Source organism: Ovis aries, chromosome 23, assembly GCF_016772045.2.
Source record: "Ovis aries strain OAR_USU_Benz2616 breed Rambouillet chromosome 23, ARS-UI_Ramb_v3.0, whole genome shotgun sequence".
NCBI classification, from domain to species: Eukaryota; Metazoa; Chordata; class Mammalia; order Artiodactyla; family Bovidae; genus Ovis; species Ovis aries.
In genome coordinates, this window is record NC_056076.1 from 50201016 (window position 1) to 50221184 (window position 20169).

Here is a 20169-nt window from a genome sequence, read left to right on the forward strand (position 1 = left end):
CATTTGCTAAAATCATATGCTATATCTTTTCTATTTCTGCATTGCTAGCATGAAGCATGTCTACCAGCATCAAGTTCTCAATACGAATGAAGAGGAAAGATGAATGAATGAATGAAACTGTTCATGGGTGGGCTTGATGTGACTCTTGCCCTTCCTGGGGCCACCATGAAATCCATGGTTTTGAGCTTTGTATTTTCAGCCAGGTTTATCAAATCACCCTTAGGTGAGCAGTCAGACTCTGGTGTGCTGATGCACCGCAACAAAGGTTTTAACTCGAGGCACAGAGTCAGTCTGATCATTTACACTGAGAGCATCGTTGTCTGGGTTACCAGAATACTGGCATTGCAACTTGGTAAAGGAGTCTCCTAAGGAAAGGAAATCAACATTTGAAGATAGCCTCCTGAAGAGATTCAAGGTTTGGGGTATACACATGGGTGCCCAGAATAGTTGAACAAGATAATACAAAGCTGAGGTAGGCTGGAGACAGAAGTTGATGTCGAAGGTTACATCATGGGAAGTAGCTAATTCATATTGAAATTATTTACAGCCTAGATGTAGTTAAGAAACTACTGTTGTCTAATATGTATGGCATCCTATGAACGCAGATTCAGTGATAAAGCAGAGTTGGGTCAAGGCTGCACCCTGAGCAGGACACACTCAGGCTCCTAGTAGAGACAGATGGGCTGAGAACAGGAACCAAGCACCAAGGTCATCAGGAGTCAACTGTCTTAAGTCATCAGGGCAAGAATCAGGCTCTGAGGTACATTTTGACTAAAGAGGAAATAGCAGTGGAGGGCAGCGAGAAACAGACTGAGCAGTAGCAGGGAATTAGGAAGCCCTTTAAGGCTGTGGCATCCGGGGTAGGAAGGACTTTGTGTTCAGCGAGGACCTTGTCTCTGGATGAATAAAGTAAGATCTGGAGTTTCCGAACAAGATGGTGCCAATCCATGCGTCTCAGCATTATGTACTCAAAACCTGTACTCTTTAAAAGAAAAAAAATATAAACTAGATCTGCAATTTAACATTTTGATGTAGCTATATTTTTAAAAATAAAGAGAAACAGGGGGAATTAATTTTAATATGTTTTTATTTAACCAATATATCAAAAATATTATTGTCTCAATATGTGACTCTAGACATATTACAAGTGCTCAAATTTGTGGCTAGTGGCCACCATACTGAACACTGCAAATCTTAAACCATGGTAAAATTGGAATAATGGGTTTAATAACTACCCTGTACCTTCAAGGTCACCGAAAGCTTTTGTTACTGTAACCTCTCAAATTAGTTTCTCCTATTACAGTTTAATGTCTTAAAGAATACCATCTTACAAGCTGAGGTTTGATTCTGGCCTCTACTGATAACTGTGGGATCTTGAGCAAGTTACTTGACCTCTTTGAGTCTCAGTTTTCTCACCTGTCAAAAAGAGCAAAACAAATGGCTTCCTAAAATAAAATTATTTCAAGAAGTAAACAACTGGGTCCCTAGGAGGCACTCACCGAACAGCTGCTCCTTTTGCTGCTTCATCACCTCGGACATTACACCTTTCACCACCTTCTCTTGAAGAAACTGTTTAGCATTCAAGTCCCATCTCTGGTGGTTTTAACTCTTCTCCCGTCACAACTCTACAACCTCTAACATCCACACTTTTTATCACACTCTGATATCTGAGATACACCAGCTCTGACCTTTTCCCTTTCCTCTTTATTCTTCTATAAACGTAAAATATTCAGTAGGCCTGCTTCTCTGGTTTGGTGCTATGGAAATCCTTATTGGTTTCTGACACAAGGAATGTCACCTGACCAGGACCCCAGCTGAGCTCAGGGTTCAGATACAGAACCCAAAGAACATCCACTTCTGTCCCTCATAAAGAAAATAATAATCACCTCAAACCCTACAGACTGTAGAAGACTCCAGTCTACTGATTTCCAAACCCAGAGCCTACAGTCCCTGGACCTGAAGAAGAGGGAGCAGGTCTATAAATGACTGACAAGTGCTACGTGCACTACAGAGCACAAGATTATATCGTTATCATTCTGATCTTCCTTCCAGTGTCCCAACACAGACAAGACAGCACACCGTTATCAACTGTGCTGGCACACTGTGTTAATCTTTAACGATTTGGGGCGCGAGCAAGTTGTTTCTGCAGTTAGATGATAAGCAGTTTGAAGGCAAGGATCAAACTTTTACAGAAAGTGAAATCTCCCAGGGTCAAAGTATTCACCCCTGTATCTTCCACAGAGCTGTGCACACAGCCGGGACTCACGTGATACCTCTATCGTTGCTTACCTACACATGGAGGGTTTCCGGCCTGTGGAAACTAGTGTGTAGAAGCAAAGGAACGCAGGTGCGTGGACCAACTGTCTGAGGTTCTGGGCAGCGCTCATCAAATTCTGCAGGACAGTGTTCCCCTGGTCTCCTACCACCACCGCTGCCTTAAAGGCAACCAACATCCTATTCCCAGGCCGGCAGGTATGCTTCTGTTATAGCTAAGTCAGCAGAGGAAGGGCCCTAAGACCACTCAAAACCCCCACAGTCCAGCACTCTTCAACAGACGGTTTTCCTAAGCTTATGGAACTAGTCCCGACCGTACAGCTGAATCACTGCCAGCCCAGACCCCAGATTTCCTGCCACCTGACCCAGCGCCCTTTCCTTGACACACAGTCCGCATTTCAAGGGGACGACCTCTTTTAAAAGTCTTGCGAGATCTTCAACCTTCAAGATCGCCAGTGGTGATTCTCCAAATACAGAAGCTAAATACAACTGACGCGGGGACGGGAAGGATAGGGAGAGCTAGGCAAGAGACCTTTTTCTTCCCTCGTTCAAAACTCAAACTACTGCCTCAGGCACCTGCTTCCCTTGAGAGAACCCCTGCTGGGGGCCAAGGCTGGGTTGGGTCCTGAGATGGGGGAAGATACAGAAAACGGTGGGATCCCACACACATATCCCGTGCTTACCACGATCACCACTTTGGGAGTGGGCCCCTTAACCTCTCTCTGTACGATGCCAAACCGCTGGCTGTACATTTTGGAGCTTCCTCGGATTGGGGACGGTGTCCGCCGCGGTTCCCCAACCACAGCTACCGGCGGGACGAGCTTGTGAGATGCACAGGTCTGGTTGCGTCTCGGGGGGCTAGGGACAGGTGAATGGGGCGGAAGTTGGTTCCGTTACCATGGTGACCACAGACGCGGGCACTCGCAACTTCCTCTTGGAGTGGAAGAGCTGAGTCTGCGCAGTCCTCACCCCGCCCTTGACCAGGCCTCCCGCCGACCTCGCTCTCTTTCTAGGATTCATCATATAGCCAAGAAAAAAAAAAAAAAAAAGCCTCCTTAACCCGAAGAAGTCGAAGATCTAATTACATTCCAACTGACTTTGCTATTTATATCCTGTAATGTCTAAAAGCATGAGAAAAGTTAGCTGACACTTTGTATGATGGTCAAATTTTGAGGCATCTCTAAGTTAACCTTCAGGGCAAATCATCACTGGACCACCTTATCCGTGTAGTTATTTACAGGAATTTGTAAGGTTTTTTCACACATAAAGCCTTTCAGTCTCACAAATACCTGACTGATGGAGCAGCGGGTTATCCTCATCCTACAGCTAAAATAAGCTGAGAGCACCTAACTGGTTTGTCAGCTAACCCAACCAGTAGTGACAAATTTGTTAATAAAACCAGGAAACCAGGGCTTACACTTGAGGAACCCTAGGATGGGGGCGCAGCGGCACGACCTGACTGGGCACAATAAAGACCGGGGCCAGGATGTGGATCAGAATTTCGGTGACCAGGCTCTGGCATTCCGGATCCCAGGCAGGAAAAAAAAAAAACAACACAGGTGAGGCAACCTAAAAGGGGCCCTCAACACAGGTGGAGACTACAGCTGAACTTCCGCTCAAGAGCAAAGTGGTGAGTGAGCCAAAGTCCAAATCTTGTCCGACTCTTTGCGACCCCATGAACTATGAGTTCATGGAATTCTCCAGGCCAGAATACTAAAGTGGGTAGCCTCTCCCTTCCCCAGGGGATCTTCCCAACCCACGGATCGAACCCAGGTTTTCCGCATTGCAGACGAAATCTTTACCAGCTGAGCCACAAATAGTAGTAGGTAATACCTAAAAAGTCAAATGACACTTTGGTACTCTTTCTGCAACGGGGATGAACATAGAGCTTTAACAGGAAAAAATCAGCACCTAGTAGGTCACTGACATGTAATAAAAGCACAACTAGTACTGCGTATCCCAATTTAAGACCGCAATTTACTATAAATCAGCATTCCCTAATCATTTATAATCCGCCCACTTCGGATTTTGCATGCGGTATGTTTCTAGGTTTGGGCTCCATTTCCTGAATTGTTCCTCCAGCTTTTCAGCCACAAAATAACGTCTCTTCTCTTTTGAAATTTAATAATTCTCATTTTGCCTTTTATCTCCTATAATGCTTCTTCTTTTAATTGCAGTTCGGTAAAATACTCATTTTCATTTACTGTTAAGAGTTTACGTAGCCTGAAACAAAAGAAAGAAAAGAAATTAGACGATCGTCTCCGCTCCCTGGACCGGGTCCTGAGGGCTAGATGCTGGATCTTCGATTCCCACGGGTGCCTGGCCCGCTGGCTGGTCTGGTCTGGTGACACCACACCCTCAGAAGGGCGGTGACGCCCTCGGCCTAGGGGCGGGGTTTGGTAACCGCCAGATTCTCGGGCGCCCGTTGGGAACCTCCGAGGTCCACAGCCTGGAGGGTCCCGTCAACGTGAATTTTCAGCGACATGGGAAGCGGACTCTCGGCGACACCCGGCGGCCGTGCAACGTCCCGGCGCCGGTCCTCAGCTCTTCGCGCAGCGTCCTCACCCCGGGCGTGTCCCGTAATTTAATCCCGCTTCGGTTTCCCCCGAGGAGCCACCGTGAAGAGGGGAGTCGGCTTCCCTCTGCGTTGATTCTGGACCGCCTCGGCCCAGGGGAGGCCACGCCCCAGGGACAGGGAGTTGAGGGGCCGCCGTCTGTCCAGCCCTGGCCGTAGGACCAGGGTCAGGCCGCCAGCGCCCCCTGGTGGGCGTATTCGGAGGGTGGCGGGACCGGCCCTGGCGTGACAACCAAGTCTCAACCTCCACGGGGATCTAGAACTGATTCACCCAAGATCCTCGAATAGAACTTGACTTTGATCTTGCCACCCACTTTCTATACCAGTTTCTCAGAGGCAGTCTATCAACACTTAAGCACCATTAAGATACTCCCCCTCAAAACACTAAGTATATATAAATCAGTAAACGGGACAATAAAAATCATTTAAAAATAATTTTAAAATAGAATAAACTATATTTCCAATGTCTATTGTGCCCCAACAAGGTCACGCAAGGGCTGTCCTCCCAACAGTTTCCTCAATTCTGTATTTTCACCATTAAATTCCACGATAAAGTTGGAAATTCATTCACCCTTTGTAAATACATATTGATGTATTTAATAAAACTGCATGGACTATATCTTTTTCATTCCTGAATCTCAGTATTAAGTATAGTGCCTACCATGGATCAGGTTCTCAATACCTGAACGAATGACACAAAAATAGCCCAGAACAGCAAGTTTTTTTCTGGATGGGCTTGACAGAATTTCTGTACTTGCTGGGGTCACCATGAAATCCATGGTCTTCAGCTTTGCATTTTCAGCAACGCAGCTTTACCAAGTTATCCTCAGGTGAGTTGTGAGACCCTTAGGAGCTGATTCAATGCACGGTGGCTTTGTAACATGTCACCTTGACTAGGTTACGTTGCCCAGTATCCCCTTCCCTGCATGCTTCCAGTTAGGACAGGCCACGAGAGATTTTGCTGGTAACTGGAGGGCAGATGCGAAGCAGCAGCACGCTCGGAAGGTTGATGCAGGAGCACCAGGCACTGCTGCAGTTCACACGTCATTATCTGCTGGCTCACCTCGTTGGTATGGGGCAACAGTCAGGCCTGCAGCCAGGCCTGCAGCTGCTCCACCTTCCCCAGGATCTTCCTTCAGCTTTTCTAATTCCTGGACCAGATGCATATTTAACTCTGTGATGAAGGGCACCAGCTTCTTCTGCAGGACACCCACATCACCGAAGTTGGAGGTGGTGAGAGGCTGACATGGCTTTCAGGCCATCCTTGTGGTTTCCAGCTCGTGCTCGTGGGCGCCAGTGTGTCCTCCGTCTCCCACATTTTACATCCATCTTTCCTTCTCGACTGCCTGCCCTGCAGACTTCAAGCTCCAGCATTAGATGCAGACAACAGCCTTATACAGACTGTTCAACCAGCTCCCACAATTGCATAAGATCAAATCACCTACAATAAATCCCTTAAGATAATATACATATTTATATATACATATACACACATATATGAAATCTTTATATTAGTAGTGCTGCTTTTCTGATTGTATCTTGACACACACAGTAACCAGACTTATCTCATGAGTCAGAATGCTATTCTCAAATTTCATTTAGGGCACCACTGTCAAAATACCACCAGAATATGAGAATTGGGTGGTTGGATCCTGGGAGGGAGCAAAACAGTATGAGAAAATTATCCAGTCTTGACTCTGGCCGAAATAAGTAGGGTAAGGCAAAGGAAGGAGCAGAAAAGGATGGCAGAGGGCTGTACAATGAGTTAAACTAGAGAAATGCTTAATCTACCTCTGAATTATCTAAAGCTGCAAGGCTGGGACTACAGTAAGCAAGGGAGGCACATAGGCTACAAAATTCAGGAGGCCGGCACTCAGTCCCAGCCCAGTAAAGCTAAGTAATGAATCACACATGTAATCTTTTTGGCACTTTATGAAGAACTGGAAAGTGAGGCAGGGCTGAGCCAAGCCTGGCCCTTAGGGGGGACTTGAAGCAGGAGCTCAGACTCCTAGAAGACAGGATGAGAGTAGAAACCAAGTACAAAGGTCAGCAAGGGAGAGGGGAGGCAAGCTGCGAGGAAACAGGAGCCAGGCCAGGAGCTTTCACTCTGAAGACTGCTTTGGCTGAGGATAGGGAGTGATGGTAAGCATCAGCCGTGGGGAAAGATGCCCTTTTGGGTTTGAGGAACCCTATGTGGCACCCAAGGCCTGGGAATAACCCAGTCTCAGGAGGCATGCGTGCTTTGACAAGGTGGCATGATCCACACTGTCTTGGTGTTTCCTATGCCACCCCAGGGGCAGCAGCTTTGTAAGGGGTTTGTTATTATGCTTACAAGAATCCAGCTTTGTAACGTCACTGGAAACTTGTTAATATGACACTATCACACACTACTGAATATAGGTTACAGTTAACAGTTTAGTGGCTTAACTTAAAAACAAGGCTTTTACAACCTGGGCTTGACCTTGATCCTAGGCTCTATTGATACTAGCTGTTCGACACTGGACAGATTATTTAGTTTCTCTGAATCTCGTTTTCCCTTCTGCAAAAATGGGCACAATCAAGCCGTTCTAAAAAGATGTTTTTGAGGATTAAACCAGGTCCATGGGAGGAACTCAACGAATAGCAGTTCCTTTCCTCATTTATTCACATTACATTCCCAATACATTCCGAACTGCTGTCTCCCTGAGGAAATGTTTAGAGACACTACCAGGTCTCATCCAAATCCATTCAGAATTATTTATGATGATGGCTTGTTTAGGCCGAAGGTGGCTTTAATCACGTCAGCTCTCCCATCCCAGCTCCCCCATCTTTAATATCCACACTTCTTATGACACTCAGGCTCCTGGGGTTTACACTGGTTGGAGGAGATGCACAAGCTTCCTACTCTTTGTCTTCCTTTTCTGCTTATTTCCTCTATAAGCTCAGAGTACTGAACAGGCCTGCTCCTCTGGCTTGCTGGTAGGTTTTCCCAGTTCCTACTGACTCCCACACAAGCCCTGGCAATCCATCTATGGTCCAGCCTCTGAGCAGATCAGTGTTGTCTCTGATAAAGTCGGTCTGTAAATATCACCTTGAGTCCTACAGTCTGTAGAAGCCTCCAGTCTACTGTTTTCTACCTCCAGGTTTTTTAAGGTCCTTGGACCTAGAGAAGAGGGAGCAGGTCTGTATGTTGAATGAGGTTCCCTATGTGCAAAATGAAGCATCACAAAACCATTTCCTACTCTTCCATTTCCCCCTGATTATCCCTTCCCTCTCTTCTGCAACCTTCCATTGCAGACAACATAGCCCATCATTACTTTTCTGTTAATACGTAATGACCTCATGCGTAGAGGAAACGGCGTCACCACTTGGATTATAAGCTCCCTGAAGGCAGGAATTCTATGTCTCCTGAAAGATAAGCCTCCCAGGGTCATTGATTCACCACTGTGTGCCCAGCAAGGTCTCAATCAGTACCCCACTACTCACCCAAGTACAGGTGGAGCAGTTTCTGGCCTGCAGACACTAGTCTGCAAGAACAAAGGAATCCAGGGGTCAGGTCAACAGTTTACGTTGCCTGTCTGGGCTCTGGTCAGGGCTCTCAGCAGTCCTGCAGGAGGCAGCGTTCCCCTGATCTCCTCCCACCTCCCTATCCTTCCTTCCACTGCCACACCTGTAGGGACAGTTCTGTGCAGCAGCTGGAACAGTTAATGACCTCAACAGGCTCCAGAAAATCTCAAGAAACACAGCCTGATTCCTTCCACTGAGGTTACTTCAGTTGTGTGTGGGCCCCAATCACAAAGCCATCTCAGGACCAGATCTCCTCACCACTCCCCACTGACCAGCCTACTCATTCATCTCTTGGAAACTCCACAGGCCTTCAAGACCCCAAATGATGATTCTCTGAATAAGAATTTATAAGTCTGACCCCTATGGCTTTTCTTAATACAGGGGAAAAGCTTTCCTTATCTTCCCTTTTCTTTCCAATCTTATCACAGGGCACCAACTCCTCTCCCACCAACACCTGCTGTAACCCTTCTCAAGGAGAGCCCTGGCCCAGACCTCAGGAGAAATCTCTAAGGTCCTGCACACACTCCATCACTGATGGTGACCAGTTGTATGGGGCGTTTACCTCCCACTACCCCATGCCAAAATGCTGGCTGCTCTCACGACTCAGGGGCCACATCTGGCCAGAACCCCACCCCCCACTGCCATCCCGACCCCTCACAGTGCGGGGCACACCTTGGCAACCAGACTGCTGTGTCCCGGAGGCGGGTTCCACCCAGGCTGAAAATCTCCGTGATCTGGGGAAGAATTAACATCAGGGTCAACATGACTGGTGGGCCTACAGCAGGGTCAGGACAGGGTGGGGCGTCCCCCAGCACTGACCACGGGCGTGCCAGCCCCTCCTGCCTCCTCCTCTGGGGCCAAGTCAGAGGTGGAGTCAGCCTTGTCGTCGTCCTTCTCCTCCTCAGGGTCAGGTGGCTCTTGCTTCACTGATGGCAGGCCTGGGTCTACTGCCTGGGAGAGGTGGGAAATGGGCAGCTGTCAGAAGGGCAGGGCTGGCCTGGGGAAAGTGTCCCTACCAACCAACCTGTCCCTGTGCTGACACTCCGTCACACTTGAGCACAGAAAAACCATCTGTCTACAGACCTTTCCCATTCCTCACAGATTTCCATTTTCCTGTTAACTGGGCAGCAAAGCAGGCCAAACTAGTTGCCTGGGGAGGGTGAGGCACCTGTCAGACAGGCAGGATAATTCTGTGAGAGGCTGTCATCAGCACGCCTATTACTGTGCTCAAAGAATCACCGTCACGGCTCCCCATCACTCTGCTCACAGACCACCCATCACTGACCCCCACCTTGCTGGGGCAGCCAGGCAGCAATACAGGAGAAGTCAGGATGGCTGTGCCCGGTGTCCAGTCTTCCTGGGCATCCGCCTTCTCTTGCTTCACCTGGGGTAAGGCCACGACCCAACTCAGGCCAGGGCACTGGGCCTCCTGTGTGAAGGAGGATGGCAGCAGACTTGGTCCCAGCTTCCCTGCACGAGGCTGGGCGGGGTTGGGAAGGGCAGGATAAGGCGGGACCCTCACCTGCAACCGAGTTTCTGTGGAAGCCGGGGCTGGGCCAGGCACCTGCACGGGACTGCCTGCGCCCTCCCGTAAGAACACAAGGTCAGTGCCAGGTGGGGGCAGCACAAAGCCACTGCCTGCTTCCTCCTTCACTGGAGTTTGGGCTCGGTCTGGTTGAGCTGCCGGTGTGGCCAAGGGAGGCTTCAGGGTCTGACCCAGATGAGGCCTTCGAGTAGAGCCAGGCCTCTTTCGATGAGGATGAGCTGGGGGCGGCGATGCCCCATCTTCGGACCCTGCCCAGACACTTGGCAGAAGCCGCTTCTGTGAGGAGAGGTGGCGTGTTATGGCCACCAGGTACAATACTACCCTGCCCCGATTGACGCGCCCAACCCTGTTAGTCCCAGCGCGGAATCTCCTTATGGACAAGCCCCTCATCACACAGGCTGTGAGTCTCCTATTGGCAATGAAGTACCTCCCAGTTTCCTCATTTATCCCAGCACAATGTCTGCTAATTGGTGACAAACCCACTGCCCCACCCACCACTCTGAAGCTACAGGACCCACCAGGCCGGCCTGCCCCTCCCAGGCATCGGGTGGCGGGGGCATGAGGGGGAGACTGGCACTATTCCTCCCACCCACCAGCCCCTTCCTGCCACACCCACCATAGCAAACTGCAGGCACTGGCGCCAACGACACTTCTGGCGCTTCTGGTTGCTGCCCCCAAACTTGGGCTTGTCACAGCAGAAGTCACAGTGGCCACAGTCCGTCCGCCTCAGGCAGGCTGCACAGGCCCCACACTTGCGGTTCTGCCGACGGTTTGTGTAAGGCTGCTGGGAACAGGGGGTGCAGGGCTGTCACTAGGATAGTAACAGTGCTGCTCCTGTTGCTCGTCCACCAGCCCCGCTGGAGGGAACTGGCTCCCACTAGTCACACCTCCTGTCTGCGAGTCCAGCGCCAGGCGGCATCACTGTCCTGGAAGGCCCTTGATACCATGAGGACGGTGGCTGCTTCAACATGGTATCCATTGTTCTATCTGCTGGTCCCCCACAAGCTACCAAGATAACGTCTCTGACCCCCGCCTCCAGCAGAATTTTGCAGACGCTCCATTAGTTCCCATCGCTGCGCCCGCTCATCCTATGCAGACTTCAGGCACTGTGCCAGCTTTTCCTCTGCGAGCCCCATCAGAGCGTTGGTTCATCTGACACCAGGTCCTGTCACTTCACCTGGGGGGTCCCATATTAGTTCCTACCCCACTGTCTGCTCAGCCCATACTAGTATCCATCACTGTACTTTACTACTCCCCTACGAGGCCCATTGCAGCATCTGCTTCTTTGGGTTAACCAAGCGCCCTGGGAGAGTCTAGGCTTATTCAGGTAGGGTGAGGCCACTCACTAGCTCGTCCTCGTCTACACAGTAATAGATGAATTCAGCAGGAGGCGAGGGGGCCAGGGCTCTGGGGTGCTGCAGAGGCAAATGGGGTGGGGTCAGGGCAGGTAGCCGGTGAGGTTATGGTTGTGCCATCCCCCTGCCCACCAGGGCCTCACCAGCTCCGGAGACTCTGGAGGCTGAGGTGGGGGAGGTGGAGGCGGTGACTGGGCTCGGGGTGGACGCCGCCGGGCCACCACCTTGGAGTCGCAGCCTCCCCTACGGCGGCCGTGTTTACCCTGAGAGAAAGGCAGAAGGCAAGTTTAGGCTTGGCGGCACCAGGCAGACACAGACCACCGCCCTCCCCTCAGGTGTACAGATAGCATGCAAGGGGGACAGGCAGGCAGAGTGAGGGCTGGGGCACTCACAGCAGGGGGAGCCACAGCGAGGGGAGGGCGTCGTTGACATCGCTGATGGTGGCGACGGAGACGGTGAGCAAGGTGCTGGCAGACAGGGGCAGGCAGGTGAAGCCAGAGAGGTGAGTGTGAGCAGGGGGAGAAAAGAAGACATGAGGAGGGCAAGGCTGGTTGGAAAGAAGGAAGCAGCAGCAGCTTCAACAGCAGAGTAAGCTCTGCCCCACCCCGCACCTGCACCCCCCACCGGCCCCTCCATGCTGACTTACCCGGAGGCAGCGCCGCTGGACGCACTTCCACTGGCGCCGGAGCCCAGGGCGGGGAGGGCGAAGGCAGACTCGACAGCGGCCACAGTCCTCTCGGGTCTGACAGCCCCGGCACACTCCGCACCCTCGGCTCTGTGGGGGCCGGAGGTGTGAAGCGTGGGGCCAGGGCTGAGGGCCAGGAGCATGGGTGAGCCTGGGGCCCACCCCAGCTGCCTGACTCACCCTTTCCACAATGCGGAGGCACCGTCTTCGCTCACACTTGCAGAATAGCCCCGAGGCCACATCATGGGGCAACTGCAGGAGGCAGGTGGAGCAGGCCCCACAATCTTCCTTTACCTGGCAGGCTGTGCACTCCCCGCAGCCCACACGCTGCCAGGAATGGGTGGGGCAAGGTCACGGGTCCAAGCGGAGTGGCTCCAGGAGCACTGCCCCTCACGTGTCTGCTGACCCCACATTGGCCCCCATCACCACGTCTGCTGGTCCCCCATCTGCCTCATCACCGTCTAGTAACTAGTGATTAGCCACCATCACTGAGGCCGTAAACAACGTCTGCTCTCCCCTGTGACCCTTATCACAGTGTCTACTGATTAACTTCCATTACTGTCGACTGCCTGCAGCCAGCTCCCTACAAAATGACCCTGACAACCCAGTGGATCCATCACGGTTCCTTCAGACTCCGACCAGCCCCCGTCACATCCTGCTCCCACCGCACACTTGTGAGGAGGAAGTAGGCTGTGCTTACCTTAAACATCCTCTGCTCCCGATTGAAAGCGATCCTCTGTGCTGCAGGGAGGGAGAGAGAAATGTTAAAGGAGCATCAGGTATCTGACCTCATGACTCCCTCTGCCCTCATGACTCCCTCTGCCCTGTCATCTACCATTCAGCCCCCAGCCAGATATCTGTATGCCAGCCTGACACTGAGGCTGCTCCAGCTCTACCTCCCAGTGCCCCAGGGGCCCCTCACCTCGGCAGTCCTTGCACAAAGTCTTGAGCCGCTGCCTTCGGGTGCCATCTCCTGAAAAGCTGATTCCACAGTTCTCACAGCACCTAGGATGGGAAACATGGGTGTGGGGCCAAGTGCACCCCCAAAAAGAACCCTCACGGACTTGGCTCTAGCTCAACACTCACCCAGGGGCAGGAAGTGAAGCTGGGACTGTGTCAGTGTCAGCCTTGGTATCATCCCTTGGTGCCTCCTTCCTGACTTCACTCTTCTGAGGTCCAACCTGACACTTCCGAGCCTTGGCTGGCTTTGAAGGCTTCTTCCGCTTCCTGCTGGTGATGGCCAAGGAGTGGGCCTGGAGATAAGAGCAAGGGCAGGAGACCAGTGGGCGGGTGTCAGGAGGTTCAGCACCCACGCCTGAGTATTCCAGACTGTACAATACCTTGGAGGATGGATAGCAGAGGACGCCTTGTTTGAAGTCGAAGAGGGTGAGATCACATGCAGGGCCCAGGTATCGGGTCAGCTCAACTTTGCTTCGGATCCTGTCTCCTGTGGGGCTGGGGATGGGCCAGGACAGGTTGGTACCTAGCTGGAGCTACTGCCACTCCACCCACACAACCCTCCCACAGGGCTGCTGAAGAGGCCTGTAGAGCTGGTGGGATACAGGAAGCAGCCTGGGATCAACCTATGAACCCCAACCAAGAAACTATCCCAAATAACTCCAAACAGCTGGAATATAAAAGGTGTATAAATGCCAGCATGTAGACAAAGATTAATAAATAAGATAAATGTAAATGGATATGCACAGATTTATAATGTGTGCTACTATCGGCATTCAAGTGAAAGGAAATACAAGTAGCAACACCAATTAATTAAATAACATACATATATTAACATTACATACTATGTACACAAACAAAATATATACAAGAAAAAAACATGTTTTAAATATAGCTGGCTCTTGAACAACACATGTATAAACTGCATAGGTCCACTTACACATGAATTTTTTTTCAATAAATTTACTGAAAAAGTTTTTGGAGATTTGTGACTACTTAAAACAATTTGATGAATCATGTAGCCTAGAGATATTGAAAAAATTAAGAAAAAGGTGTGCCATGAATGCATAAAATATATGTAGATACTAATCTATTTTAGCACTTACCACCATAAGATATATACATGAAGTCTATTATAAAAAGTTAAAATTTACCAAAACATGTACACAAATACTTAAGATCATATGTGGTACCATTTGCAGTCAAGAGAAATGTAAACAAAAATAAAGATGCAATATTACATCATAACTGCACAAAATCAACTGTAGCACGTATCATACTACTATAGTCATCTCACAGCCACCTCCTGTTGCTGCTGCAGCAAACTCAGGCGTTGAAGTATTTACTTTAAATGCCATGGAAGGCTAATCATCTCTGTGAGCAGTTTGTTTCTCCATAAAATTGAGCATCACAGCAGAAAGTGACCGCTTGCAGTAGTTTTTCCCATGTCATTTTCACTGTATTTAGTGCAACACTGTAAGCTTTTAATAACACCTTGGGATCCGTAACAAAGTGTCACTTGTGATACTGGAAGTGCTCCCAAGAAGCAGAGAAAAGTCGTAACATTACAGGAAAAAGCTGAATAGCTTGACATGTACCATAGATTGAGGTCTGCAGCTGTGGGTGCCCACCAATTCAAGATTAATGAATCCAGTATAAAGTGAAAGTGAAAGTGTCAGTTGCTCAGTCCTGTCTGACTCTTTGCAACCCCATGGACTACAGCCTACAAGGCTCTCCTGTCCATGGAATTCTTCAGGCAAGAATACTGGAGTGGGTTGCCATTTCCTTCTCCAGGGGATCTTCCTGACCCAGGGATGGAACCTGGGTCTCCTGCATGGCAGGCGGGTTCTTTACCATCTGAGCCACCAGGGAAGCCATCCACTGTAAGGACTATTATTTTTTAAAAAAAAAAAAGGAAGGAAGGAAAACAAAGAAAATTCAGAAACTGTCGCTGCAACTATGCCAGCAGCTCGAAAACCTTGTACTGTTTGCAAAATACGTTTTTATCTTGTACTGAAAATGTAGCTTTTATGTGGATGCATGATGGCTATAAGAAAGTCATACCTATAAATTACAACAAGTTTTGAGAAAAAGTCATTATATGACAACTTAAAGCAAAAGCAAGGTGAAGGCTCTAAAGCTGGGGAATTCAATGCCAGCAAAGGATGGTTTGGCTTTACAAACACCAAGATAACAGAAAAAGAGGCTTCTGCCAACCAGGAAGCAGCAGACAAGTTCCCAAACGCCACTAAGAAAATCAATGAGGAGAAAGGCTCTCTGCCTGAACAAATTTTTAATGGAGATGAAAGTACCCTATTCTGAAAAGTAAAAAAAAAAAAAAAAGGTGCAAAGGACATTTATTAGTAAGAAAGAAAAGAGAGCACCAGGATTTAAGGCAGGAAGGGATAAACTAACTCTATAGTTTTGTGGAAATGCAGTCAGGTTTATGATCAGGACTGGCCTTATTAATAAAGCTGCTAACCCTCAAGCCTTGAAGGGAAAAGATAAACACCAGCTGCCAGTCTTTCGGTTGTACAAGAAGGTCTTGATAGTGAGAACCATTTTTTTTTTAATGGTTCCATTGATGCTCTGTTAGGAAGTCAGGAAGTACCTCACCAGTTAAGGGGCAGCTTTTAAAGTTCTTTTGATACTGGGCAATGCTCTGCCCACCCAGAACCCCATGAATTCAACAGCAAAGGTGTCGAAGTGGTTTGTTTGCCACCAAACACAATGTCTCTAATTCAGCCTCTAGATCAGAGGGTCATAAAGGACCTTTATGGCTCCTTACTCGCAGAATTCTATGAAAAGAACTGACAACACTATCGAAGAGAATCTTCATAGACAAACATCCTAAAAGTCTGGATGCCACTGAAGATGCCATCCTCGTTATAGAAAAGAGTGTGAAAGTCATCAAGTACAAAACAATAACTTCCTGCTAGAGAAATCTGTGTCTAGATGTTGTGCATGACTTCCCAGAATTTACAGCCAAGTCAATCAAGGAAATCATGAAAGAGATTGTGGATATGGCAAAAAGTCCGGGAGGGAATGAAGAGTTTTAAGACATCGATCTTGGACTCAAGCTAATAGACACCACATCAGAGGAATTAACATAAGACAACTTGATGGAGATGACTGCTGCTGAACTAGTACCAGATAATGAAGAAGATGAAGGAAGAGTACCAGAAAAAAACTGTTATTAGACAAGCCAGCAGAAGGGTTCTGATATTCAAGACCACTTTTTATTTTATATAACATGGGCACTAAAATTAAAGCGAACACAGGAAGAAAGATTGAGACAACGTAGAAACATTTTTGGAGAATTGAAAAAGCAAAAAAGTCAGAGAGAAATTACAGTGCATTTCTATAAAGTTACACCAAGTGTTTCTGCCTCTCCTGCCTCCCCCCACCTCCTCCTTTTGCCTCTGCCACCCCTCCTCAGTAAGACGAAACCCCCTTTCTCTTCCTCCTTAGCCTACTCAACATGAAGATGACAAAGATGAAAACCTTTGTGATGATCCACTTCCACTTAATAAATAGTAAATTTTTAACCAGGCTGTACAGTTAATACTGTTAATACTTACACATTTGTGGGTGAGTGTCTTTGTGTGAAAATCTAACAATTTTAAGGCAAGAACTGTATGAGAATTTCCCTAGTAGTCCAGTGGTTAAGAACCTGCCTGCCAATGCAGGGGACATGGGTTTTGATTCCTTGTCCAGGAAAATTCCACATGCCGTGGGGCAACTAAGCCCGTGTGTTGCAACTACTGAAGCCCAGGCACCTACAGCCTGTGCTCTGCAACATGAGAAGCCACCACAATGAGAAGTCCATGCCAGCAACAAAGAGCGGCCCTCACTTGCCACAACTAGAAAAAGCCCCCGAGCAGCAACCAAGACCTAGCGCAACCAAAACAAAAGAAGAACTGTATGAGACATTTCTGTGTCACCATCATCATCATGGCCCAAGTATTCATCTATGCAAGACTCAAAATGGATAGCCTATCTTTATTCAGGTATTTATAAGTGAATGGTATTTAACATAAAATTAATAACGTGTTAATTTTCTTACTGTTTTATAACTATGCTGTCAAAGAATTACATTACCATACAGTGTGCCTTGCTCCCTGTGCCTATCATCACAGGTAAGTGGCTTGAAAAAAACCAAAAATGCACCAATGTAACAACACTGTATCATAAACATGATTATAATACTGTATGCCATATAAACTTTTAACAATTTATTCATTAGTGTACAGGCTAGGCTACCAGAAAGCAACCATATTGCTCCTTCTCAGTTATCAATGCATGAATTGTTATACCTGTAAATAAACATAAATTTTTCATATTGTTTTCATTTTTGATATCTGGTATTAGTAATATGTATAAGATCTACGATGCCTTGTGTCATATAAGATAATATTAATGTAGGCACTTGACAGTCAGACAACTTATCCTGTAAACAGATGATGTAAATTTAATGTATTGCTAAATACAGTACAGTGCTGTGAATGAACTTTTTCTTCCTTATGATTTTCTCCTTTTTGGCCTGTACCACTCAGCCTATGGGATCTCAGTTCCCCAAACAAGGACTGAACCTGGGCCATGGCAGTGAAAGCCTGGAATCCTAACCACTAGGCAACCAAGGAACTCCCACATGATTTTCTTTAATCTCTTCTCTAGCTTATTTTCCCGCAAGAATACAGTATGTAATACATATACCATACAAAGTATGTGTTAGCCAATGATTTGTTATTGATAAGGCTTCCAGTCAACAGTAGGCTATTAGTAGTTAAGCTTTTAAGGAGTCAAAAGTTATATGTGTATTTTTGACTGCACAGGGGATTGGCTCCCCTAATCCCTACATGGTTCAAGGGTCAAGTGTATGTGTACAAACAATATACATACAAATACAGGTGTAAACAAATAAATGCAACTACATACAAAACAAAGCATAAGTCACTGATGTTGGGAGACAACACTCCACAGGTCACTCACATTTTTGCATGTCTTGCAAGAGAGGCATTGACTACCCTTTGCAAGGAGCTATCTTTTCAAGGATGTGTGTACAGCATCAGCCTTGGAAGATAAGAGATAGGGTGTTCTTCCAGAGCAAGGAAGGCATCCTTACTGTCCTAACATTATTAAAGATTGGATTCCTTAAGCTCAGAGTTCCTTTCCTACAAGATTGCATGTGCAGATGCTAATTAAGTAGCCCTCTTCACGTCACCCTGTGGGAATTGGCATTTGGGGAACTGACACAAGAATGATGACGTAAGGATACTGCTGATGCAGTGAGGAATGAACTGTCAGTCACCTCTGACCTAGGGGTCCCATATCTCCTACTGGCACCTCCAAAACTGAAACACACTCACTTGTTATCTTGCCCTAATTTGGGTAAAACCTCTGGCCTCTTCTATTCTCAATCACTGCACTCATTTTGAAAGTTTTATAAAAACTGTAAATACATGAATAAATGTACAATGTAGACATAAAAATGCTTATTTATAAGCATATAAATAAATGTAATTCTAGTTGCAATTTTACTACATTTCTCTAAGCAAAGAACAACTTACACACAAAAAAGTTTAGAAAATTTAATAACTACATGACTAACATATTTTAAAAGACCTCAAATCCTTAAATGTAACTTTTTTATAAACACATATTTTCATGTGTTTATAGTCAGTTCTCATTATTCACAGTAATTCGGTTCTATAAAGTCACTTTGAACACTGAATTAGTGAGTACAGAATCACTGCTCCTAGGGGAACTACAGGTTAGGTTCCTGTAAGCCTCTGGTCACATTTTTGTCAACCAATCAGTATATTACCTTGTTTTATGTGTATTTCTGTTTAAAGACACCTCATTTAATATAGTCCTCTTACAAATAATTAGCTACATGGTCTTTGAATGATTTAACAATAGCAGTTTTGGAAGCCATCTGTGTTATACAAGTTCCTTTGTCAATGTCCTTGTAAACCAAGCCAGCCTCATCGGCACTGAAAACCTACTCTTCCTCATAACCCTTTTCCTGTATAGCACCTATCAGGTGTTTTTAAAAATTCTTCCATGGACTCTTTTATCTTCAGAACCTGCCTCACTTGCAAATTTAACACTTTTCACGAAGTATCACCTTTGGAAACATGTGAGCTAGCCAGGACCAGCTGAAACAGGCTTACTGTTTCCGTAACCCTGGGAACATGACAGCAGTTGTCCTTTGCTTTTGGCTTCACCACACTGTCCACGAAACCCTGGTCACCATCTCATGGATCCACAGATTTAGCCACTTTTTCACCTTTTCCTTAGCTTCATCATGTACTACAGATGTTACTTTAGCATTTCCTGGAGCAGCCTTACATACTAATTGGCTAATTTCCTCTTTTTTTCCTAGATATACTGCCTTTCTGATTCATTAACATTGAACTCACAGCCAACAGCACTGCGACTCATGCCTGAACAAAGCTTATTTAACATGTATTTTCTCCATATAGCACAAAACAGACTTCCTGCACTTAGATCACTGACAGCACTTCAACACTACACTCAGGGGCAACTCTACAGAGCAAAATCACCACTAAAAAGTGCAAAAAAACAGAACACTAAGTAGCCCTCAATAAGGATACTTGTTTACAGCTTGAGAACTAATATAAGAAATCTTCATTGAATCTTAGCTGGGAACACAGGCATCAGGTGACCTATCTTTTGCTGCTCTGTGCATATCCACAAATGATCATGAAAACACAGTTGAGTATGACTTCTGGGGTACAAACAACAAATCTTAGTGAGTAACCAAATCTTCAAATATAGAACCTTTCAGATAATAAGGATCAACTGTACATGCATACCCATAAATCTAATCACACACCCCTGATTTCACCCTGCCTAACCAGGTTCAGCCCTAACCCCTTTGTCCACAACCCACCCAGTACCTCTGGTAGTAGGTGTCTGAGCGTCCACAGGTGGCACCTGACTTGCGAAAAACCTCACGGCGCTTCCAGCCAGGGCCCAGAGCTGGGCAGTCCAGCCAGTCCTCAGCCATGGGGACCACGGAAGAAGTAGCCGCCTGCAACACAGAAGGGGCAGTGGGAAAAACTGAGGCTTTAGAACGGGACATGTTATGCCCCAGGCCACACAAACCTGTTTCTATTCATGCTTGTTTAAGACTAGGACCTGCCACAAGCAACTGGCCAACATAAGGAAGGGTAAAGCCCCATTCCCACTTCATTCTTCCCTG

The 20169-nt window shown here is 47.3% G+C and overlaps 1 protein-coding gene across 50 annotated transcripts in view; it reads right to left on the reverse strand.

Annotated features, from left to right (window-relative positions):
* MBD1 (methyl-CpG binding domain protein 1) overlaps positions 1-20169 on the reverse strand; it is a 62081-nt gene that overhangs the window by 40681 nt on the left and 1231 nt on the right. The window contains exons 2-18 of one of the 50 annotated variants that reach the window (XM_042239421.2): positions 19865-19998; positions 13322-13436; positions 13068-13234; positions 12904-12986; positions 12682-12722; positions 12162-12308; positions 11943-12071; positions 11689-11763; positions 11440-11559; positions 11288-11356; positions 10558-10722; positions 9918-10217; positions 9687-9824; positions 9215-9346; positions 9068-9129; positions 2958-3132; positions 890-982 (exon numbers count right to left, since the gene is read on the reverse strand). In XM_042239421.2, coding sequence (XP_042095355.1) covers positions 890-982; positions 2958-3132; positions 9068-9129; positions 9215-9346; positions 9687-9824; positions 9918-10217; positions 10558-10722; positions 11288-11356; positions 11440-11559; positions 11689-11763; positions 11943-12071; positions 12162-12308; positions 12682-12722; positions 12904-12986; positions 13068-13234; positions 13322-13436; positions 19865-19974 — 2121 coding nt within the window. In that variant the 5' untranslated portion in view covers positions 19975-19998. Of the gene's footprint in view, positions 1-889; positions 983-2957; positions 3133-4231; positions 4498-5270; positions 7992-9067; positions 9130-9214; positions 9347-9686; positions 9825-9917; positions 10218-10557; positions 10726-11287; positions 11357-11439; positions 11560-11688; positions 11764-11942; positions 12072-12161; positions 12309-12681; positions 12723-12903; positions 12987-13067; positions 13235-13321; positions 13437-19864; positions 19999-20169 lie in introns of those variants that run through there. The other 49 variants (XM_042239422.2, XM_015103736.4, XM_042239426.2 and 46 more) reach the window with 49 other exon arrangements.